The sequence below is a fragment of the Schistocerca gregaria genome, chromosome 1 (genome assembly GCF_023897955.1).
Source record: "Schistocerca gregaria isolate iqSchGreg1 chromosome 1, iqSchGreg1.2, whole genome shotgun sequence".
In the NCBI taxonomy this organism is placed as follows: domain Eukaryota; kingdom Metazoa; phylum Arthropoda; class Insecta; order Orthoptera; family Acrididae; genus Schistocerca; species Schistocerca gregaria.
In genome coordinates this window covers 332169542-332195030 of record NC_064920.1, presented here as the reverse complement: position 1 = coordinate 332195030, position 25489 = coordinate 332169542, and the positions used below count along the sequence as shown (strand labels likewise).

The 25489-nt window shown below is 39.9% G+C and overlaps 1 protein-coding gene across 2 annotated transcripts in view; it reads right to left on the bottom strand.

The window, feature by feature from the left end:
* LOC126344146 (nuclear pore complex protein Nup107-like) overlaps positions 1 to 25489 on the bottom strand; it is a 217617-nt gene that overhangs the window by 90903 nt on the left and 101225 nt on the right. For both annotated transcript variants that reach the window (XM_050001997.1, XM_050001998.1), the window contains 2 exons: positions 16027 to 16194; positions 12925 to 13056 (listed from right to left, as the gene is read on the bottom strand). In XM_050001997.1, the coding sequence (XP_049857954.1) occupies positions 12925 to 13056; positions 16027 to 16194 (300 nt within the window). The remainder of the gene's footprint in view (positions 1 to 12924; positions 13057 to 16026; positions 16195 to 25489) is intronic.

Here is a 25489-nt window from a genome sequence, read left to right as displayed (position 1 = left end):
CCACCTCCCTATACACCAACATCCACTGTGCCCCTGGTCCTACCACTATTTAAAACTATCTTCTCCAATGTCCTTCACACTCAAAACCCACAACCTCATTCCTCGTACACCTTACTAACTTTATCCTAACCCACAACTACTACACCTCTGAATGGAAGGTACACACACAAATCTGCAGCACAGTCATGAGCACCCTCAAGGTACCCTCCCATGACAACCCGTTTATGGACCGCCTAGAGGATATCTTCCTAGCCTCTCAAAACTTTCAGGTTCATTGATGATATCTTCATGATCTGGACACGGGTCAAGACACCGTATCTTCATTCCTTCACAGCCTCAACATCTTCTCTCCCATCTGCTTCACCTAGCCCTCCTCAAGGCAGCGTGCCACCTTCCTAGACGTAGACCTCCCCCCTCTCTGATGGCTTCATCCACACCTCTGTCCACATGAAACCCAGCAACGGCACCTGCATTTCAACAGCTATGATCCCTTTCACAGAGCCCAACCACTCGGGACAGCTTCCCTGCAGCGAGAATTCCCTTGCACAGTACGCTGAGGGTCTCACTAAAGTCTTCATAGACTGGCACTATCATCCAAATCCAGTCTGCAAAACAGATCTCCTGTGACATTTCCTCTCACACTCCCAATCCTGCCATCACCCCCAAGAACCAGTCACAAAGGAGTGCCTCCATCATCTATTACCATCCTGGACTGGAATAACTGAACCACATCCTTCACGAGGACTTTGATTACCAGTCATCATCTGCGTCTACATGGATACTTTGCAAATCACATTTAAGAGCCCGGCAGAAAGAAAGTTCATCAAACCACCTTCACAATAATTCTCTATTATTCCAATCTCAAACGGCAAACAGAAAAAGTAACATCTATTTCTTTCCATGCGAGCTCCGATTTCTCTTATTTTATTACGATGATTGTTTCTCCCTATGTAGGCCAACATCGACAAAATATTTTCACATTCGGAGGAGAAAGTTAGTGACTGAAATTTCGTGAGAAGATTCTGCTGCAATGAAAAAGGCTTTATTTTAATGATGTCCACTCCAGAGCCTTTATCATGTCAGTGACACTCTCGCCACTATTTCCCAATAATACGAAACATGCTGCTGCTCTTTTAACTTTCTTGATGTACTCTGTTAATCCTATCTGGTAAGCAGCATTTCAAAAGAGAATGGAGAAGCATAGCGTAGGCATTCTGTTACATTTCCTACATGTTTTACCAATAAAATGCAGTCTTTGGTTTGCCTTCCCCACAACATTTTCTGTGTGTTCTTTCCAATTTAAGTTGCTCTCATTGTAACTCCTACATAGTTTGTTGAATTTACAGCCTTTGTATTTGGCTGATTTATTGTGAAACCAAAGTTAAATGGATTCCTTTTAGCATTCATGTTGATGACCTCACACTTTTCATTATTTAGGGTCAAATATTTGTAATGTGCAGATACCTTTTCTAACTCATTTTGCAATTTGTTTTGATTTTTGGATGACTTTACTAGACAATGAATAACAGCATTGTCTGCAACAACCTAAGACAGCTGCTCAGACTTACTTCTAAATCGTTTATATGGATAAGGAACACCAGAGGGCCTACAACATTAACTTGGGGAATGCCAGAAATCACTTCTGTTTTACTTGATGACTTTCCTTCAATTACTAAGAACTGTGATCTCTCTGACAGGAAATCATGAGTTCAGTCACATAACTGCAACGATATTCCATACGCACGCAATTTCACCACAAGCCGCTTGTTTGGTACAGTGTCAAAAGCCTTCTAGAAATCAATTTGAAGTCCCTTGTCAATAGCACTCAACACTTTGTGTGAGTAAAGAGCTAGCTGTGTGTAACAAGAATGATGTTTTCTAAATGCTTGTTGACTGAGTCAATAAACCGTTCTCTTCAAGGTAGTTCAGAATGACCGAATACAATATTGCTACAAAGTCCTGCTGTGAATTGATGTAAACAGTATGAGCCTGCAATTTAATGGATTACTCCTACTTCCTTGCTTGAATATTAGTGTGACTTGTGCAACTTTTCAGTCTTTGGATATGGGTCTTTTGTTGAGCAAGCAGTTGTATTTGATTGTTAAGTATGGAGCTATTGTATCACCATAATGTGAAAGGAGCCTAATTGATACACAGTCTGGACCAGAAGACTTTTTATTATGTAATTTAAGTTTTTTCACTTCTCCGAGGATATCTAATTCTAAGTTGCTCATATTGGCAGCTGTTCTTAATTCTAATTCTGGAATATTTACTTCATCATCTTTGCTGAAGGAGTTTTGGAAGCTGTGTTTAGCAACTCTACTTTCACAGTACTGTCATCGAAAGCACTTCCACTGTTATTGTGCAAAGAAGGCACTGATTGTGTCTTGCCTCTAGCATACTTTACATACGACCAGAGTCTCTATGGATTTTCTGCTAGGTTTTGAGACAAAGTTTTGTTGTGGAAACTGTTATCACCATCTCACACTGAAGTCCAAGCTAAATTTTCAAGCTTCTGTCAAAGATCACCAATCTTGGAGATTTTATGTTCTATTGAAATTGGCATGCTTTTTTCTTTGTTTCTACAACATTGTTCTGACCTGTTCTGTGTACTATGCCCTAAAATGACGAACATCCTACCCAAGATCCTTCCCACCCCTCCTACAGTAGTGTTCCATTGCCCACCCAACCTCCACAACATCCTAGTCTTTCGCTATGCCACTCCCAATCACAACCCCTTGCCACATGCATCATATCCCTGTGGAAGACCCAAGTGCAAGGCCTGCCCAATCGACCTCTTCCTATTCCAGTCCTATAACAAGTTTATCCTATCCCATCACAGGTTGGGCCACCTGTGAAAGTAGCAATGTCATTCACCAGCTCTGCTGCAATCACTGCACAGCTTTTTACATCAGTATGAACAGCCACTGCCAAACTGTGGCCAAGAGCTAAGTAGACCACCCCGTGGCACAACACGCAGCTGAACATGACATGCACGACTTCAATGGCTGCTTCACTACCTGCGTCATCTGGATACTCCTCTCCACCACCAGCCTTTCTGGACTGCATAGATTATGAGTTATCCTTACAACACATTCTCTGCTTCCATAATTAGCTCAGCCTCAACCTATGGTAATATACTGCCCCACACCCTCCATCCTACAGTTTCCACCCCCTGCCCTGTCTTCCACATTCTCTTCTCTGACCTTTGTTTGCCACCCTCTGCCAACACACCCATCCATCTTTCCCCACTCCTCCCTTTTTCACTCCTTTTTTCCCTACCTTCCTGCCTTACAACCTCCTGACACTGTGCCTGTTGTCATTCTAGTCTCTGCATGCTCCGCCAGACAGAGTGCATTTGTTTCTCCCCCGTTCCTCTTCTTCAGTCCCTCCAGATTGCTGCTAGCATCCCACACGATAGTAGCATTCTGCCCTGAGTTGTCAGATGGTGGTCATGTGGGCATGAGGCATGCTTGCTAATATGTATGAATGGTGTGTGTTTCTCTTTTTCTGATGAAGGCTCTGACTGAAAGCTTTATATAAGTGTCTACTTGTGCCAGCCTGCAATGTAATGTGTTCTCTGTATGGTAAGTAGTAATCCATCTTTTCCTATGTTGTTCAAGTTCAAAAGAAATAGCTGACCATGTAATGGATAGATATGTAACCCGTAGGACAGTTCACAATCTGACAGAACCTCCATGGTATACAGTCACTGTAAAGTAATTTCTAAAGAAACAGAGATTACTGCATAATAGGTGTAAAAGAAAGTGTAGGGCTATAAGATAGATATTGAATGAAACCTATGACTTTGAAGAGAGCAATGCACAACACCTTCAGTGACTACCTTAGCAGAATATTGTCAAACAGTATTTCAAAAAAGCCAAAGAAATTCTGGTTGTTTGTAAAGACTGTTAGTGGCACCAAAGTCATTGTCCAGTAACCAAGTGAATGAGAGAGGAACTGATAATGAGGGTATCAAAGCAAAAGCCAAAATGCTCAACTCCATGTTCAAATATCCACCTATATCAGAACAGCAAAAAACAAAGGCAAAGAGAGGAGTTAAAAATGACTAGACACTAATCGCAGTCAATGGAAGGGCAGACAGCTAAAAACAGGAATGCAGAGAGGGGTCCATAAAATAGACCATTGAGAAAAAGATTAAATGCCCTTAGTCATATTGCAATGACGAATAAAAAGTACAATGCGGTCGGCAGTCCACGCGCTGTTCACTAAAACAGTTGATAACTCAGATGGCAAACAAAAATGAGAATGCAAGTGGTTAAAAAAAGGACTTCGTCAGAAAATGGTGAACTATCAAAGGTTGAAGGCAATGAGCAAAAAGTGGTAGGTAAGCGTCACTTGTCAGATGGTAATGGCTAAAAAAACAATGCCCAATATGCAATCTAGTTAATAAAATGATCTCCTCAAGGCGAGAAGACCGAGAGGAAGTCGTTGAAGCTGCTGGGAGAGTCTTAATAATACAAGTCTTGTTCCCATTAAGGGAAGAGCAGTGGTGATGTCAAAAGTGACACCACCTGCTGACAGACGGCAGCACACAGATCACTGGAGGGAATGTAAGAACTAGTGGACTGAGGTATGAGGACAGCAGCCTTGGCAGCAGTGTCAGTGGTATTACCTGTCAGACGGTTCCATCAAGAGTGAGCAAGTGACAGCTTTCCTGGAGCTGTTGCACTAAGGGATGGACGGTTTACAGCACACAGAGGCTTTGAAGGGCACAGAGTGTCAAAGCAGATGATGCAAATAAAAAGCCTGTGTCACAGGATGTATTGTGTGGCCTGATACAGGGCAAAGAGCTCTGCTGTAAATACTGAGCAGTGTTCCAGAATCTGATACCAAAAAACATTGGTGTCAATGACCAAGGCACATCCAACAACATGATCAGTCCGGTCAGCTTCCACCTGGTCACTGCAACTGGAGATATGATGTTCATCCAAGGTTGCCAGGGAGGAGTAAAGCTTCTAGACAGCTTTAGAAAGTGCCATTTGGGTGTCCACATAGGTCAGGTGTAGAAGTCAGCAATCTGATGACACACCCGGAAAATGGTCGCTTGAGTACATGTCAGAGTGAACGGACCACTCAAAATAATGGGTGAGCCAGACACTGAGGAAGCAGGGGTCCAAATGGGAACAGGTGTGAAAGTAATGTGGGTGCTCCCATGCTAAAGCAGATGATGTTAAGTTGACTGAGAGGGTCAGCCAAGAGGGCTCCTCTTGGACAGGCTCTTTGAGAATGTCAAAGAACACGGTGCGCACTGAAATCACCAAGCAGCAGAAAAGGGTGGGGGATTCTGTCCTGGTGACACCGAATGATGGAGGGATGTAAATGGTACAAAGGGAAAAGGTCAAGTGATGAAGAAAAATGTGGACTGGAACAGCTGGGAGCCGGATAGTTAAGGAGATGAGTTGACTATGAATATCATCCCTGATGAGCAGCACGACTCCCCCAATGAGACAGAGTGCTGTCCACAGAGGGAAGGTCAAAGTGAACCTGGAAGAAACGAGAGATCAAAGCAGTTGTGAGGACACAATTCTGTTTCCTGGAGGCAGAGTACAGGTGGACGCTGCGATTCTAAGAGCAGCCGTAGGTCCTCTTTGTTGGACTGAGGGCTGCAAACATTCCCTTGGAGGAGAGTCACGATGTAGAAAAAAATGAAGGGTGTCACCTCGGCAGATGCCAGCTTTCGAAGCCTCACTGCTACAGGCCACAGAGGCAGGATGATTCTGCTCCTTGGTGTCTGACATAATGAGAATGTCAATGCCTCTGCAATCTGCAGAGTCCAGGGCAGAAAAACAGTTTGTGGTGCATGAGAAGACTGCTTCCCTTTGTTTGACTTCTTGGAGCCTTTTCGGTTGGCAAAGGAATGCTGAGATGCTTATTGACTGGAGGAACGTAAGAAATCTTCGTGGGAGTATTCCTTTTGTCCTTTCAGGAGAAGGAACGGAAGGCAGTGGAGAGACCGTTCTGATACCGGCAACTGAATATGCAGAACACATTTCCAAAACATCCCAGACTTTTCTCCAAGGGAGGGATAGGCATGCAACATGGAAGAGAAAAGGTGCTGCAAAGGCTGGGACCCCATGGTAGTCAAGCACGAACCTGCCACAGAGTGATGAGCCCCCTCGAGGGAGTGTCAGCATGTTTAGAAACAGGTGAAATCATTAAAACTGAACAAAGTTCCAGAGCCTCATGGAATCCCTGTCACATTCTATACTAAATTTGCAGCCGAGTTAGCCCCTCTTTTAACTGTAATCTATTGTACATCTCTCAAGCAAAAGACTGTTCCCAGTTGTTGCAAAAAATCATGGGTCACACCTGTCTACATGAAAGGTAGTAGCAAGAGATCCACAGAAATGCCACCCAGTATTCTTGACATCAATTTGTTGTTGAAGCTTAGAACATATTCTCAAACATAATGAGGTATCCTGAACATGAGGTATCCTGAACAGAATGACCTTCTCAACCCAACCGACATGGATTCTGAAAACATCAATCATGTGGAATCCAATTTGCACTTTTCTCAAATGACAAACTGGAAGCTTTGGATCAAGGCAGTCAGGTAGATGCAGTATTTCTGATTTTCTAAAAGCATTTGATCCAATACCACACTTATGCTTATTGTCAGAAGTAAGATCATATGGGTTACCAACTGAAATTTGTGATTGGATTGAGGACTTTTTGACAGGGAGGACACAGCATGTTATCTTGGATGGATAGTCATCATCAGATGTAGAAGTTACTTCAGATGTGGCCCAGGGAAGTTTGTTGGAGTGCTTTCTGTTCATGTTGTAGATTAATGACCCTGCACACAATATTAATAGTAACCTCAGACTTTTTGCAGATGATACAGTTATCTATAATGAAGTACTATCTAAAAGAAGGTATATAAGTATCCAGTCAGATCTTGCTAACCTTCAAAGTAGTGCAAATAATGGCAACTTGCTTCAAATGTTCAGAAATTTAAAACTGTGTACTTCACAAAACGAAAAAAATGTTGTATCGGACACCTATAATATCAATGAGTCACTGTTTGAATTGGTCAACTTGTAAGTAAAGCAGGTGGTATGCTTCAGTTTGTTAGTAAATACTGGTGAACTGCTATCAGTTTACACAGGGTAATCCTTACAAATCACTTGTGCAACTGGATCTAGAATATTTCTCTAGTGTGTAGGGCCCATTGCAAATAGGACTAACAGGGGATACTTAAAGGCATATAGAGACAGACAGCACAAATGATCAAATATTTGTTTTATCCATGGGACAGTGCCATAGAGATACTCAAGAAACTGAACTTGAAGACTCTTAAACATACACTATACCGAGAAAGTATATTAACAAAGTTTCCAGAACAGACTTTAAATAATGACTCTAGGAATATACTACAACCCCCCCACACATTACCACATATGGCTCATGAGGATAAGATTAGAATTATTACTGCACACACAACGGCATTCGGACGATCATTCCTCCCACACTCCATATGTGAGAAGGAACCCTAATAACTGGTACAATGGGACATAACCCTGCCATACATTTCACAGTAGTTTTTAGACTATAGCTGTATATGTAGATGTATAATTCTAGTATAACAAAGTGTCAATTTTCTCCTTTGAGTTTCATTAATCCCACATATAATTTCTAACAAACTATTACTAAACCTTTCTGACCTTTCATGTGTGCTGATATCAGCCAACCAGACATATACACCCAGCACTTAATATTTATTTATTTATTTATTTATTTATTTGGCGACTGCATTTTGTCTGCCACTGGTTTTATAATTATCATTAACAACATTCATCTAATAATCCCTTTAATCAGTCTACAATACTAAAATTGAGGATTAATCCAGTTCTTTCTTTTCCTACCTTGCATTTACTTTATAAATTTAATGTTCCGTACGTTAAACCGCCATCTGCAAGTGAGACACACATGTGCATTTAGTTCTTTTCGTATGATTGCACGGGGCACACTCTTATCACACTGGATATAATTAAATAAAACACACTCACAAAATTTCTAGCTTTCGCAACCGACGGTTGCTGCTTCTTTTACCTCACTTTAAGATGACAATGACAAAAACAATCTGGTGGCACTCGACATTGAGGTCATCAGTGCCTGTGCGTGTTCTCAATCTTTCCAGTTCCAACCTCGCCATTTACCGAATGATGATGAGGACAACGTGAACACCCAGGCCTGAGCGGAGAAAATCCCCCACTGGATGGGAATCAAACCCGAGACCCTGTGATCCAGAAGTAGCAACGACAGCCACTAGACCACAAACTGCAAACCATAATCTCGTAATGACGATTCTCAGAGCACCCAAATCAAATATACATCCATCACTATGTTGCAGATAAAAATCAGGACTCATCTAAAAAGACGAAGTGCGGACATTCTTGTGTTCAGTGTTTTTGCTGGACACACCATTGTCGGCACCCATGTGTCTGCTGCTGTGGTACATAAAGTCACAACCAGGGTCACTTTTCCAGCAGTCCATGATGTTCCAAGCACACAGAAAAAATTATCGATAAGTTTCTCCTGTGTTTGTAACATGAAACATGATTTTCGCATTTTCCACATTATGCATATTAAGCATCAATTAAAAGTCACTGCTAAATTCAATTTTAAGTTTTACTGTTACAGTCCTTTACTACAATTCTTGTTACTATTCTAATTTCAGAATAATACAGTTTTTTAAACAGAAAAATCTGAAAATCATCTGTGATTGGAGGGTTACTTTTGTATTGCAATTATGAACACACAATTTTTTGAACTAAATATTACCTAAGTGGATGTTTAAACCTGGAACAAACCTTCATGAGCACAATCTTCTCCTCATCCCCTATGCATTGCTTCCTTCAAATGATGATAGATCTTCGTCTAAAGTTAGAGAGATATCTAATTTAACAATTTACAGACTTTTGATGTCAAGATGTTTCTTGAGACCTGCAAGAATTATTAGACTAAAAAAAACTCAATTTATCCACACTTGTCATATACCTCAACTGATTCCTATCAAACATGAACATTGTTTAAGAGTCTTAATTTTTGTTTTGCAGTATTCAATATACTTGATAGTCGCTACTTTTAGGGAACATCAATGTGGAGTTTAAATTTTTTCTCTATTCTTGCACTATCCTTAGCAGTTCCCAGAATTCTTCTTACAGTTGTCCTCTTCATTTCACCTCTCATACTGCTGTGAATCTCTGATAGAAACAATTACAACTCATGTAATGGCACTTTCTGAGATACAGTGTTCATCACATTGTACAATATTCTATCCTTGAATATATCATGTATACTTTTGTCTCTCAACAGGTACTGCTCATCCTCTGTCACATGGCCATGCATTGCATACTTCATGATCACATGTTCTGTTGCTCCAAGCTGTCCCAGTTACATACATCTCTCTTTTGCTTCTTCGCCTTGTTCCGTATGTTAAGACATGGTGTCTGATCATATCTAAAAGTGGACTGTATACTGAGATGGATAAACATTACCAATCAGTAATCTTTACTCAATGTTGGGAACAAGTCTCTTCACATGCTTCTTGCCCCCCCCCCTCTCATTACTTTACTTATCATTCTAATTTGTTAACAGCATAATTATCCATACCAGAGACCTCTCTGTACCATCTCCAAAGCCATGGCACCACTACTCTTTACCTAGGGTCATATCTTACAGTAACCACAAGAGGCTCTCTGGTAGTATTCAGTAAGCCTCTGTAGCTTGAAGCAATACTCTTCCCTGTGCACAGAAAAGCTGCTCTTACCAGCACCAGTCTGTGAGCACAGGCACCTTCTCTGTGTGCCATAATGACAGATAGGTGTATTTGTGATATATTCTGTTCACCTTCAATGGCACTTTCAGTCTATTTTGGACTATTTCCTGCACTATGTCCACAGCTTAGCTGCTGGCATTTATAACAAACTCCGAATCCACTGGGTGTCTGACAATGGCATGCTTCAATAATATCATTTTGTTTTACCAGCCACGTGAATTTAAACAGCCATCTCTGTCGTCATTGTCATCAGAGCTGGCACGATGTTCTGCTTACATAGATGCAACAACAGCATCTGGAACGTTCCAGTGGGGGCCCAAAAGGATGCATGTCTGGAAATTGAGTTCAGCAGCTCGTGGCAGCTCCATGCCACCACGAGACTGAGGGACGTCAGGTGACAAAAGCACCCCATTTGAAACTGCTGCTCCCGCCTCCCTACAATCATCAAGTCTTTGTCTTTGCTTTCACTCGACGCTCAAAGCCATCACCTCTTGTCCTACTAAGTGTGCACCCTTGGTCTCTCTTAAAAATGGTGCTTTTCATACTAATTTTGGCCATTTCTTTTGTAACAGAATCCCAATATGATGAGGCATGAACGAAAACTGTCACCTTTCTAAATTATATTTTGTGTCAGTTTTCTAATTCCTTTTGTTTAATGTGTTGAGTGCTCTGCATAACACTCACAAACGGTGCAAATAAATTGTCCTACGTAAATATACTACTTCCAAGAACAGAAGCTCACTATTGCTCTCCATCTTGACAGTAAATTTAATGTTGGGATGGACACTTTTCTTGGGTGTTTCAGCTGAGCGGAAGGCAGCAGGCCAGCTTGGTCATTCAGTGCTACAGACATCTGTGCACATTGACTGGTACTTTAACACCAACGGTTTTCACCATCCTGTACACAAGAAAGAAGCCCCGAACATTCTGGCACACAGGGTAAAGATTATTTTTTAACTACCATCTAGAGTCTGCATTTCAGCACTGAAGTGAGTGTTTGGGGAAAATGGTTACAGCAAGGGAGAAATTGCGAAGCTTTCATGTACTTGTGAAGTGGAAGTGGCCATTCTGGCTGCATTCCTTCCATAGTGCGATGCATTGACTAGCATGAGAGGATGCTTGTTGAAGAGAAGTGGCCTGAGACCACTGTTCTGTCCCATCTCCAAGATGTGAGGTATGTTGTTACTCCTGGTTACAGATAACATAGGTCTTTAAGCTCATGGCATGTATAGTGTCCCTTCTGAATGGAGTAGCATTTGCTCAAGACAAACTATTCACACTGTTGCTTGCTCGTGAGCATTGTGCAGAGCACTCACAACATAATAAACAATGCGAACTTGAGAAGTCAGCCGTGTCTGAAAATCTCCAAGGAAAATAATACAATGTACTGTTTAAAATGATGATAGTTTTTACTCATACATAATCATATTGGGATTCTGCTATAAAATAAGTGGCCAAAATTAGTATAAACAGCACCGTTTTTAAGAGAGACCAGAGGTGTATACTTAGTATAGCATGGAGGCAGGAGCTTTGAACACTAAGCTAAAGCAAAGACAGAGGCTTGATGATTGTAGGGATGCGGAAGCAACTGTTTCAAATGTGGTGATGGCACCTTGCATCACCTGATGTCACTCAGTTCCATGGATGGCTGGAGCATCTATGAGCCACCCAACTTGCCCTCCACACGACTCACTTCGTCTCATCTGGAATGTTCCAAATGCTGACATAGCAGCTATATAACTAGAACACCATGTCAGCCCTGGCAGTCAGTAACTGAACACCTGATGACTATATAGGAGACAGCTACTGAAAGCTGGAGTGTTTTATTTTAAGTGACATGTTTTGTAAATTGGGAAAATTTATTGATAAACTAGGAAGTTTCTCTCCCCCCCCCCCCCCCAACATTATGCCTAAATATCTTCATATGTTCTCTTGCACAGTCTTGATTGTAAGGGTTTCCTGTAATTTAAAGTCATCCACTTCACTTGTGAATTATTTTTATGGGCAACAACTTTTCACGTACTCTACGAAACACCATTTGTGCAGTTCTTCTCTTGTAATTCTTGCCTGTCTGGTCTCTGTCCTGGATCTCCCAGCTACAATCATCTGCTTAAGTCACCTAGTCGGTTGTTGGTCGTGCTACTGTCATATTTTGTAACAGGCACTCTATGGCTATGTTCCAAAATACTGCCCTGTAAACATCCTTTTGTTACTAGGCTGAGCACAATTTTATCTGTGTACATAAGTATGGCCTGGCTAGGTACGTAAGAACCTGTTAGCAGTATTTGTGATATCCTATTGCTTTATATCTCATTCTATTCTCTGTCCGAAATTATTTTAGGGCTGATAGTTAGCTGGAAAGTGTTGCAGTGAGACACAGCAGACAAGTAACAATTTCAATCACAGAGGACTTGTATCCAAAGCAAACACCCACCACTTCCATTAACTCATCACTGGAAATTTTATCAGCTTTACACAGCTGACATGTATTTGGGGTAAATACAAATTTTCATCAAGAACATTTTCGTAGTTCTGAATCCCATTTTATTGCCTTTTGTCAGTGATTGTGGCACTAGCAGGAATGTTAGCACATTTCAATAGTCACAAAAACTAAAAATACAATTGATGTACATTCACCTGTCCTATAAATTGTTTTGATGGATTAGTACACTATCAATATATCACACAATCTATTTATAAAGTAAGGAGAGAGAAAAATCTGCTCATAAAACAGTGGCAGGAGATGCATATATACAAAGAGGTTTTACATATGCAAGCTTTCAGAGCCAGTGGTACCTTCTTCTGGCACAAAATTTGAAGAGGAAGGAATAGGAGTGAAGGAAAAGGACTGGAGAGATATGTATGTCCCCCTGCCGCCACTTAGTAGATTTATCTGTGCAATAACATCATATTGTTAAAAATTGATTATTTTTGTTGTGTGAACACAATCTATTTACACTGAATTAAGAATAAAATTTAGACAATGATCCTTAAACCTGCTGTGACAGCAACAGAGAAAGAAACTTAGTAATCAATAAACATAAAACATACATGGAAGGAGAGAGACAGAATATTAAAATTCAGTTTAGTCTTTATCAATGAATTATGCCTGATGTTACCTGTAAGCAGTGAATAGTATTTTCCCAGTTCACTGTCTTGTCTGTGAAGTAATGTATCATGACAGCTTTGTTTCTGTCTTCTACATTATCATCTGCTGCATTCTGCTCCAGCCAGTCCACCACAAGTTGATACTTTAAACACAAATTAAAATTAATTAGTCCAAAATACATTAAGAACTGTCAGAAAATAATGCCCCCCCCCCCCTAATATATATTTTATTTTACACTTTTCCTTGAGCACTCTTTTACATCCCATGATTTCAGTCAACCTCTTTCTCAGTTCACAAAAGACCAGAATTTCGTGGTTAATGAAATATCTGATGAATGTGATTGAAAAAGTATTTGGTAATAGAATTCTGAATTGTGAAGAGTGTAACAATCTCTCACTTTCAAGAACACTTGCAGAATGTTTGTGGACTGAATCAATGTATGTAGGGATTGATAGGTGTCGTACACAGCATATAATGATGACCTAATTATGCACGCTGTAGTGTGTTTCTACACAGTGTAGTAACTCACATCACACCCAATATGCCTGTAATATTATTTGTGATGGTGCAAGTTAAAAATACATGAATTATGCTTCATGTAAAATTGTAAAGAAAGTATAATGTCAAATATTTTACACATGAGTTAACGACAATCTTGGTCAAAACCTGAAAATATTTACAGAAAACAATAGCTGCACATCTCTTCCAATGTTGTACGGTGAAATCAGGAAAGTAATTGTTGAGTTTTGTGGTAAGTAATGAGATCTCTATTTACTTCCCTGAAGCAAAAATTTGTCAAGACAGAGAAAACTCAAAACAGTGTTCTTAGTGAGAAGTATCATAGGCTTCTGTTATCTGAGACGCACTTGGTGTGATTCTGGTGAACATCTTGAACAAAGGACCCAAGATAACCCTAGTATTTATTAATTTATGGAAAAATCAATGTGTACTAGAACTTAAATGGAATACACCAGTAAATCATGTGATGATGTTCATTTACAAGACAATGAAAGACCACAAATTCTCTGAACATTAAAGAGAAAGTTACCACATTCTATCACACCACCTATACAAGCTAGCAAGCATCAAGCCATTCAAGTCTTTCAGCAAGTAAAGCCAACTCTTCAAAGGACACCATCTTTTCGACAATGAGAAATGAAAGATGCTATCACTGAAGGAGCAGGACAAAATATTTTGCATGTGTGAGGTATGTGTATAACTCAACACTGACTTAAAATTATGCAATGACAGCAATAATTTCGAAGTGCAATGTATTCCAAAACAAACTTACCACATCCGTTTTTTAAAATGTGACCTAGAATCCATGTAAAATAAGAATAAGAAACAGGAAGAGTCATTGCTTTTCAAAGGACTAGTGTGCAAGGAATTAGCAGCCAGTGCAGTATTTAAAACTTTGCAGGTACCCGAGGAGATCAACTACTTTTGCTTCAGTTTCTATCGTTAAATAATACGTCTACATTCCATTTCTGCTGTGCTGAGTTGTAAGGAAATTGCAGTCAACTAATTGACAAAATTGTATTTATGTAGCATCAACTCAATAAATGCATGTTCACAGTCATCAAATACACATTACATTATCAAAACCCTCAAATTATTACAAATAAACTCATTAAAGCAAAATTCATAAAGAAAATATTGAGGGCTTTAACAAAAAGTAATTAATAAATAAAGAATTAAAATATGCCCACACTGATCCAACATGATGATTCAGTGGAACAACAAAATTCGAAGACTTTCAAACAGTTTCATTTACCAAGAAATAAAACATTTTACATATGTTATTTTCCTTATTTGCCATCAATAACATCTTGCATGCCAGCAGAAAATGGAGAATTAACCTGTTTAAAGTAGTATTGTAAAACATTTAAAGAAATCTGCATTTCATAGAATGCGAGCTCATAAAATCAGAACATCAAAGGGTGTAGGTGTGCATTTGGAAATGAGCTCTGCTATAAATAGCAATGTGAGACCAACAATAGGTTACACTCTTGTTGGCGGACAGGCAGCGAGTACACATAACAGAAATACTTGCAGCACCTGAAGAAGATGGCTGGATTGATAGTCAAAATCTTGGGCGTAAAAGGGAAACAACTCACAACACCTAAAAGCACACTATTAATATCCTAAAATGATTAAACACTTTTGCTATTTGTCAAGGGAATGTTGAATAGCACAGATTACATCTAAATTTTTAACTAGTTCATTCTCCATGTGCTCTTCCAGCAGGACAATGGCTGCGAACACACTTCTCACAACATCCAAAATTCTCTCCTACATATTCGTCAACTTCCCTTGCTGTCACGATCATCCGACAAGCTGCAACAACGTGATCTTGTCTGTATTACTAACACTACCAATAACAACTACAAGAGGAAGTAATGTGGACCATTATCTACCAAAATTACATCAAACATCACTAAGACCATCTCTTTCCTTGATTGCAAAAATACATTGTAGCTAGAAGAGGCAATATGAAACACAGAAATTCTCATCCCAGACAACCTATTTGTATGTGCATCTCTTCTCTCCACATTTGTTTCTAATTCTTATAACTGGCCACACTTTCAATATGAATTTATCTGAGGTTTGTTTTTGATACAGGTAGGACTTGTCTCACTGTGTTTTAAATTTATACTTGTGTGTGTATCAACATACTCGCACTACAATGTTACACAGAAAGAAAAATCATCTCATTTTTAACTGGAGTTTTAAGATACCACTGCTGTGAGTCTCTTTAATACATTTCAACACAAGAGAATTTTTTTCCCCACATAATACATTCACAAGAAATAAACTCATTCAAATTGACGAAATGTCTAGTACAACTGTTAAAATGACACTTCACGATGCTGTTTGACACCATTAAGTAAATGAAAAGGTTAATTCTCAAGGATCATACTGAATCGTTCTACAATCTCTAAAGCTTAAATGAAAAGGTTAATTCTCAAGGATCATACTGAATCGTTCTACAATCTCTAAAGCTTCAGAATATTATCACTAGTTAACGATGTGCGCTGGAAAACAAAAATGGCTTGTTTTGATTGTGTATTGCATTATTCATTACTAGATTTTTTTTTTTTTTTTGTACTACCTCTCTTATCACTGGGTCATTTTCAAACAGCTGTTCAGCTATTTCTTTCTCACTAAGTTTCCTTGGTGGTCCGACTTTCATTTCACGCTCGTGAGAACTCAAGCGATTCTGGTACAGACAGTAAACAAGGCGCCAAGTATTCCTTTCAGCAGTAAGCCATGACAATTCCTGAAAATGAGAAAATTTAACTGATAATAAGAGATCCTGCATCACAGAAGAAATTAATTAGTTGATGGCATCTGTTCAGCTAAAACCAAGTTTGTGATTCAATTTTTCATAGTACTCCAAGTGGTGGTTTTGTATGTGTCTACAAGCTAGACTACTGCCACAGTCAAGTTGCACTCAAATAACATCAACAACATAATGATACAAACTTAGAAAAAGTATCCATCAAAAATGCTAAGCTTTGGCAAAAAGCTATGGTAGAAGGTTTCCTAGTCAATCTTAAAACCAGAGAAAGAGCATAACTGATACGTAAATGGATAGTATTCACAACTAGAAGAAACTTTATAGCTCTATAAGGAAGAGAGGGCAATACATATCATACATGGAAAATTATTCTTATAACCACAATTCTTCAAGCTGTAATTATGAGTGTTAAATAATATGTACATAAATATCAAAGCCACATTTTCCACCAGACAGGAAATAAATTGCTTTACTCTCCTCAACTACCCCAAAATGTATTATAACAGCATTGTGAACTGGTTTTTATTTTATGACAACCCTATCAATGAATGTATGCAGCTAGACTCGAGAATCTAGAAAATCAAGTTTTAACATCTTGCCAATGTAGGATACATAAGGTATGGAAATGAATAAAGATTGACGACCTTTTCAGAAGATCCTTCTTGGCATTCATGTGAAGTGATTGGATCGTTGGACATGAACTTGAGTACCACTCTTTCTGAATGCCATCCAGTGTGTTAATCCCTGTGCTATTTCACTCCCTAGAACAAATACAATTTTTCTTCTGGATCATTACACAGAATGAAGTCTAATAAAGTCTACCAGTGACTGGCAACACATCTTCTACAATCCTTTTTATTCCTCTGCCCTTCTGCATCAAAATGACATTTGTGATAACTGTCATCCAAGTACGAAAAAGACTATTCCCCCTAACTCCAAGGAAAATATACAAAAAAAGGTTCAGCAAGAAGAGGCTTATCAATAATAAGGAAAACCCTTCACTTCTTGGAAGTTTGAACACAACGAATGTGCACTCGCAATACCTAGAAGAAAATTGAAGAGAGGCAGCATATTGGTTGAGAGGCCAGTAAGAACTTACTGAAATTTAATAAACGAAAATGATCACAATGTATTGGAGGGTTATAAATGAAGTACAGCTACCGGTCCAGTGCGGGCTTAATTATCATATGGCAGCAAAACTTTGTAGATATGCTAACCTGTTAATGCGGAACCAGTATTGTCGTCGTCTCGTCTTCAGTCCAGAGACTGGTTTGATGTAGCTTTCCATACTATTCTATCCTGTGCAAGCCTCTTCATCTCCGAATACCTACTGCAACCTACATTCTTCTGAATGTGCTTAGGGTATTGATCTCTTGGTCTCTTTCTCTACAATTTTTACCTCCATGCTTCCCTCTGTTGATGTCTCATAATGTGTCCTAGCAACCGATCCCTTCTTCTAGTCAAGTTATATCACAAATTCCTCTTCTCCCCCATTTTATTCAGTACCTCCTCATTAGTTATGTGATCTAACCATTTACCCTTCAACATTCTTCTGTAGCATCACATTTTGAAAGCTGCTATTCTTTTCTTGTCTAAACTGTTTATCGTCCATGTTTCACTTCCATACATGGCTACAATCCACACAAATACTTTCAGAAAAGACGTCCTGGCACTTAAATCTATACTCTATGTCAACAAATCTCTCTTCTTCACAAAAGCTTTTCATGCCATTGCCAGTCTACTCCAACCATCAACAGTTATTTTGCTCCCCAAATAGCAAAACTGATTTACTACTTTAAGTGTCTCATTTCCTAATCTAATTCCCTCAGCATCACCCGATTTAATTTGACTACATTCTACTATCCTTGTTTTGCTTTTGTTGAGGTTCATCTTATACCCTCCTTTCAAGACACTGTCCATTCCATTCAGCTGCTCTTTCAGGTCCTTTGCTGTCTCTGACGGAATTACGTCATCAGCAGACCTCAAGGTTTATATTTCTTCTCCATGGATTTTAATTCTTACTCCAAATTTTTCTTTTGTTTCGTTTACTGCTTGCTCAGTATACAGACTGAATAACATTGCGGATAGGCTACAACACTGTCTCACTCCTCCTCAACCACTGCTTCCCTTTCATGCCCATCTACTTCTATAATGGCTATCTGATTTCTGTCCAAATTGTAAATAGCCTTTCACTCCCTGTATTTTACCCCTGCCACCCTCAGAATTTTAAAGAGAGTATTCCAGTCAACATTGTCAACAGCTTTCTCTAAGTCTACAAATGCTAAAAATGTAGGTTTGATATTCCTTAATCTAACTTCTAAAATAAGTCTTAGAGTCAGTATTGCCCTGTGTGTACCAACATTTGTACAGAATCCAAACTGATCTACCTCAAGGACGGCTTCTACCAGTTTTTCCATTTGCCTGTTAAGAATTCAAGTTGGTATTTTACAGCCGTGACTTATTAAACTAATACTTTGGAAATTTTAACACCTGGCAACACCGGCTTTCTTTGGGACTGAAATTATTATATTCTTCTTGAAGTCTCAAGGTATTTCGCCTGTCGCACACATCTTGTGCATTAGATGGAAGAGTCTGGTCATGGCTGGATCTCCCAAGGCTATCAGTAGTTCTAATGGAATGTTGCCTGCTCCCAGGATATTTTTTTTTTGTCTTAAATCTTTCAGTGATCTGTCAAATTCTGCACACAGCATTATATCTCCCATTTCACCTTATCTACATCGTCTTCCATTTCTATAATCAAGTACATCGCCCTGGTATGGACCTTCTATTACTTCCTACTCCTTTCTGCTTTACCTTCTTTACTTAGGATGGGTATTCTGTCTGAGCTCTTGATATTCATACAAGTTGTTCTGTTTTCTCCAAAAGTCTCTTCAATTTTCCTCTAGGTAGTATCTACCTTACTCATAATGATACATGCTCCTACATCCTTAAATTTGTCCTCTAGCCATCCCTGCTCAGCTATTTTGCACTTTCTGTCGATCTCATTTTTTGAGATATTCGTATTCCTTTTCACCTGCTTCATTTAATGCACTTTTATACTTTCTCCTTTCAGCAACTAAACTCAATATCTCTTTTGTTACCCACAGATTTCTACTAGCCCTCGTCTTTTTATCTACTTTATCCTCTGCTGCCTTCACTATTTCATGTCTCAAAGCTACCCATTCTTCTTCTACTGTATTTATTTCCCCTGTTCTTGTCAATAGTTTCCTAATACTCTCTCTGAAACTCTCCACAACCTATGGTTTTTTCAGTTTATCCAGGTCCCATATCCTTAAATTCCTACCTTTTTGCAATTTCTTTAGTTTTAATCTACAGCTCATAACCAAATAATTGTGGTCAGAGTGCACATCTGCCCCTGGAAGTGTCTTACAATTTAAAATATGATTCATAAATCTCTGACTTGCCATTATATAATCTATTTGAAACATTCCAGTGTCTCCAGGCTCTTCCATGTATACAACCTTCTTTCATGATCTTAAACCAAGTGTTAGCTATGATTAAGTTATACTCTGTGCAGAATTCTATCAGGCGACTTCCCTTTTCATTCCTTACCCCAGTCCATATTCACCTATTACTTTTCTCTCTCTTCCCTTCCCTACAATCAAATTTCAGTCCCCCATGGCAACTAAATTTCCATCTCTCTTTACTATCTGAATAATTTCTTTTATCACATCATACACTTCTTGAATCTTTTCATCATCTGCAGAGATAGTTGGCATATAAACTTTTAGTACTGTGGTAGACGTGGGCTTCGTGTCTATCTTGGCTACAATAATGTGTTCCCTATGCTATTCATAGTAGCTTATCCGCGTTGTTTTTGTTTTTTGTTTTAATTCATTGTTAAACCAACCCCAGCATTACCGTTACTTCATTTTGGGAATTACAGTTTATGTACAAAAAAGTTAGTTCAAATTTTGTCCATCAGCTGCAAATCTGGTGCTGTACACTGTTAGTATGACTGTAAACATCCATACGATCAGCTGACAAGATGTAACTTCAGCAAACCACATGGCTATTGAGGAGATACTGTGCACTGTTAGTGAAACTGTATTATGTGAATGACAGAAGTTACAGTGCTGCATTGAGAAAGTATCACCAACTGAAAGGTCTAAAGAGAAGCCAGATTTCATTAAATGGTTTAAAGAAGATGACACTCAAACCTGCAAGCATGTGTTATTAGCTTGCTGTGGCACCTGGAAGAGGAAAGCACCCTGCTCTGATGGAAGTTACTAACGAGGTTGCTGTTACTGTAACTGACCATGCAGCATGTGTCCCACGTAGTGTTACTGCTCAATCAGTGTCATGAGAATTGTTCATCCGATGGTTTTGTTTTAGAGTGCAAAAACAACTAGGTTCATAGGCACCCATAACAGAACTGTAGAACACGAAGGGAGGGATGGGGAGGAGACTACACTTTGAGCCCAATTGACAGAAGGAAAGACAGCTGAAAACAGGGATCTGGAGAAAGATCCATGAAATACGCCATACAGAAATGGAGGTTCTGAACTAAAGATTACATGTCCTCCATATTGCTATGTTGGATAAAAAGTAAAGCGTGGTCCACAGCCCATGCATCTTCACTAACATGGCTGATAACTTAGACGGCAAACATAACTGAGAATGTAAGTAGTTAGAAAAAGGATATTCCGTCAGGAAATGGTGAACTATCAAAGGTTGAGGGCAATTAGCACAAAGTGCTGGGGAGCACCACTTAACAAATGGTAATTTCTAAAAAGACAGATCCCAATACACAACCTAGCTAAAATGATCTCCTCACAGTGAGAGGAAGTCGCCCAAGCTGCTGGGAGAGGCTTAATTCCTTGGAGCTTGTTCCCATGAAGAAAGGACCCCAGTGGTGAAGCCAAAGTGACGCCATCTGCTGACATGGCAACACAGAGATCATTGGAGGGTGTGGAAGAACTAGCGGGCTGAGGTACGAGGACTGCTGCTTTGGCATCAGCATCAGTGGTCTTGTTTCCCATTACACCGACTTGAACAGGAACCCACATAAACATCACAGTGGCTCCATCAAGAGTGAGCAAGTGCTTCTTTCCTGGACCCACTGCACTAAGTGGTGGACAATGTACATCACAAAGAGGCTCTGAAGGGCACAGGGAGTCAGAGCAGATGTTGCAACTGAAAAGCCCATGTCTCCAGATGTGCTGTGTGGCCTGATACAGAGCAAATAGCTTTTCTGTAAATACTGAGCTGTGTTGGGGAAGCCAGTATCGAAAATCACCAGTGCCAATGGCGAAGGCACACTCAACACCACGGCCAGTCCAAGAATCACCAGTGTACACAAAGGTACTATTGATAAGTTCTGTGCAAAGGTCATGAAACTTGCGGTGATAGAAGGTGGCTGGAGTAATGTCCTAAGGAAGCGAATGAAGGCCAAGGTGAAAACGGGCTGCTGCATGAAGCCAAGGTGGTTAGGGTTCAAATAGCTGAAAACAAACTCCAGGAGATAACAGAGAAGAGGGACACATCCCATAATGGTGATCAGAGGAGTCATTCAAGGAGGCATAGGATAGGTGGCCAGGCATGGCAGACAAACGGAATGCTTATCTACTGAGGAGAAAATCATGGTGGTATGACCCCGATAGTTCAGCTTCTGCATACACTCTCAACTGGTATTGTGTAAAAGGTGCCAGTGGCCAAACAGATGACACAATGGTGCAAGAGGGGCGGACATGTAGATGCATAAACGAAGCACCAATAGTGTAGTTACAAATGGACAAGGGACCAGTACAAACGAAGGAGGGTGGTATGATCTGCTCTCCAGGAAGTATCGCTGAGGACACGTAGGACATTCAGGACTACATACAGCAGGTGGCCACATAAGACACATGGGAGGAGTTAAAAAGTTTTCTATCATCCCATGGTCAATGGGATAGGTAGTTCAGAGATCTGTATTCCACTGACACTTGTACAAAATCCGGACAGTCCATGAACTAAAACCACCTGATTCACAGCAATGTTCTGATTTGCTCTTCGATTTCTGGCATGGATCAAAGTTGATGACATGGCCCGGCAACCCACTGTGTAGTGACAGGGCACATTTTACACTGAAGGATGCAGCAAATACACAGAAGTGTCAAAATTGGGATACTGCTAAACTGCGTGTTGTGCATGTAGAGTCACTGCACTTCACGTATACATGGCTGAGTGGTGTGGACTCACAAGCACCTTTATTCTCAGTCCATTCTTCCTGAAGAGAGTACATCCAGAGGACCTGTCTAGTAAACCATGACGTCTGCACATAATCAAGACCACCTTGTACAGCATGCGATTCCTGCTTTGGATGAGTGCAACTGAGTGGAAACCACAGTTTTCATACAACACTTCAAGCTGCTTACCCAATCAAATATCTGCTTAATGCAATCTTCCATAAACATATTATCTCCAGAGATTCTCCAGATGCATGGCCTGCAAGACCACCTGATCTCAACCCATGAAACTTTTGGCTCTGGGCATATCTAAATGAATGCATTTACAGAACACAATTGGTCTCTAGCTGATTTAAAGGACAGCATGCAGAAACATGTTGCTCAGATTCCACTGGAACTGTTGCAAGCAACTGTTGATCACATCGTTTTATGGACACATTATCTTGCTGATATCTCCAGTACTCATATTGACAATGCACAGCACTGCATTGGAAGTGGCAGTTAATAATAAAATCAACATTATGCCTTTCCACTCGTTTCACCTTTTCTCCCCACATCCTGTCCCTAATCATGGAAACACTTCTATATGCCTTTCCTGCATTCACAGCACCCAATTTGCACCTGGTGGCCAAACTTTTAACTAATCCCCCCCCCCCCCCCCCCCCCAGCACAAATCAGTTCTGCATTAACACATTAGCATATCCACCAAGTTTCGCTGTCATACTATAATTACAGCCCACACTGGACCTCTGTGAGTAGCTGCCCTTTAATGATAACCACCCACTACGAGAGCCTATTTACTTTACATTGCAAAAAGCCATGAAAAATGATTAAAGAGGTCGAACACACATTCCTCCATTCTCTCCACAATGGCAACTGTTCACAGATCAGTTAAGGTGATGAATTGATTTTCTAAGAGAGAGAGGAAGTGGCCCCCACAGATTACTGGAGAAGAGTCGAGTTATACTATCCACAACTCTGTGGTAACAGTTTCGTGTCAAGTCGTAATTTCATTTTCAAGGAGAGTAAATCCTTTGTTATTCTAAATAATCCACCACTTCAGACAGAATTACGTTGCTTCAAGAACATATTTCAACAGGAGGAGATGACACAGTCAGCTTTAGTAGCAAAACCATGTAATTATGAAGGAAACAATTCAGTTCTCCATTCACAATTTATGCAAACATTAAACAAGCACATCTCAATACAGCTATACAATGACAGTGCACAGCTCTAAGCTGAAGAGGTCAAATGGCATACCTGACTTTTGCAGTTATCTAGCAATTGGAAAATTGCACCAATTAAAAAAACTGAGACCTTAGTCAATGAACATCTCACCTCACAAAGAGAAAGAGCTGCTAAGCCACTTTTGTACCTCAATAAACCCTCACTGACAATCTGTTCTAAATTATTTGTGACTGAAAATACCACTAATGTACATCTTATATGATTGGAACAGATCAGGCTTATTTGAAAATAGTTGTTATTTCTTGAATTATACTAAGTAGATCTTACATACGATAAGTCCACCCAACATAGACAACATACTTTCATTTTGAGCACTGAGTGGTTCAGTTCTCTCTTCCAGAGGAGTAGTCACCTCAGATGTTACTCTGCCATGTGGTAGAGAACTATTATTGATAGAATTCATAGCTAACACTTGGTTCGAGAATCATGAAAGAAGGTTGTATACGTGGAAGAACCCTGGAGATACTAGAAGGTTTCAAGTAAATTATATAATGGTAAGACAGATTTAGGAACCACGTTTTAAGTTGTAAGACATTTCCAGGGGCAGATGTAGACTCTGACCACAATCATCTATTGGTTATGAACTGTACATTAAAACTGAAGAAACTGCAAAAAGGTGGGAATTTAAGGAGATGGGACCTGCATAAACTGGCTAAACCAGAAGTTGTACAGAGTCTCAGGGAGAGCACAAGGGAACAATTGTCACAAATGGGGGAAAGAAATACAGTAGAAGAAGAATGGGTAGCTCTGAGGGATGAAGTAGTGAAGGCAGCACAGGATCAAGTAGGTAAAACGACGAGGGCTAGTAGAAATCCTTGGGTAACAGAAGAGATACTGAATTTAATTGATGAAAGGAGAAAATACAAAAATGCAGTAAATGAAGCAGGCAAAAAGGAATACAAATTTCTCAAAAATGAGATCGACAGGAAATGCAAAATAGCTAAGCAGGGACGGCTAGAGGACAAATGTAAGGATGTAGAGGCTTATCTCATTAGGGGTAAGATAAATACTGCCTAAGGAGACCTTTGGAGAAAAGAGAACCACTTGCATGAATATCAAGAGCTCAATTGGAAACAGAGTTCTATGCAAAGAAGGGAAAGCTGAAAGGTGTAAGGAATGTATAGAGGGTCTATACAGGGGCGAAGTTCTTGAGGACAATATTATGGAAATGGAAGAGGATGAAGATGAAATGGGAGATACAATACTGTGTGAAGAGTTTGACAGAACACTGAAAGACCTAAGTCGAAACAAGCCTCGGGAGTAGACAACATTCCATTAGATCTACTGACAGCCTTGGGAGAGCCAGTCCTGACAAAACTCTACCATTTGGTGAGCAAGACGTATGAGGCAGGCGAAATTCCCTCGGACTTCAAGAAGAATGTAGTAATTCCAATCCCAAAGAAAGCAGGTGTTCACAGATGTGAAAATTACCGAGCTATCAGTTTAATAAGTCACAGCTGCAAAATATTAACGCGAATTCTTTACAGACGAATGGAAAAATGGAGAAGCAACCTCGGAGAAGATCAGTTTGGATTCCGTAGAAATGTTGAAACATGTGAGGCAATACTGACCCGACGACTTATCTTAGACGAAAGATTCAGGAAAGGCAAACCTACGTTTCTAGCATTTGTAGACTTAGAGAAAGCTTTTGACAATGTTGACTGGAATACTGTATTTATAATTCTGAAGGTGGCAGGGGTAAAATACAGAGAGCAAAAGGCTATTTGCAATTTGTACAGAAACCAGATGGCAGTTATAAGAGTCGAGGGACATGAACGGGAAGCAGTGGTTGGGAAGGGAGTGAGACAGGGTTGTAGCCTCTCTCTGATGCTATTCAA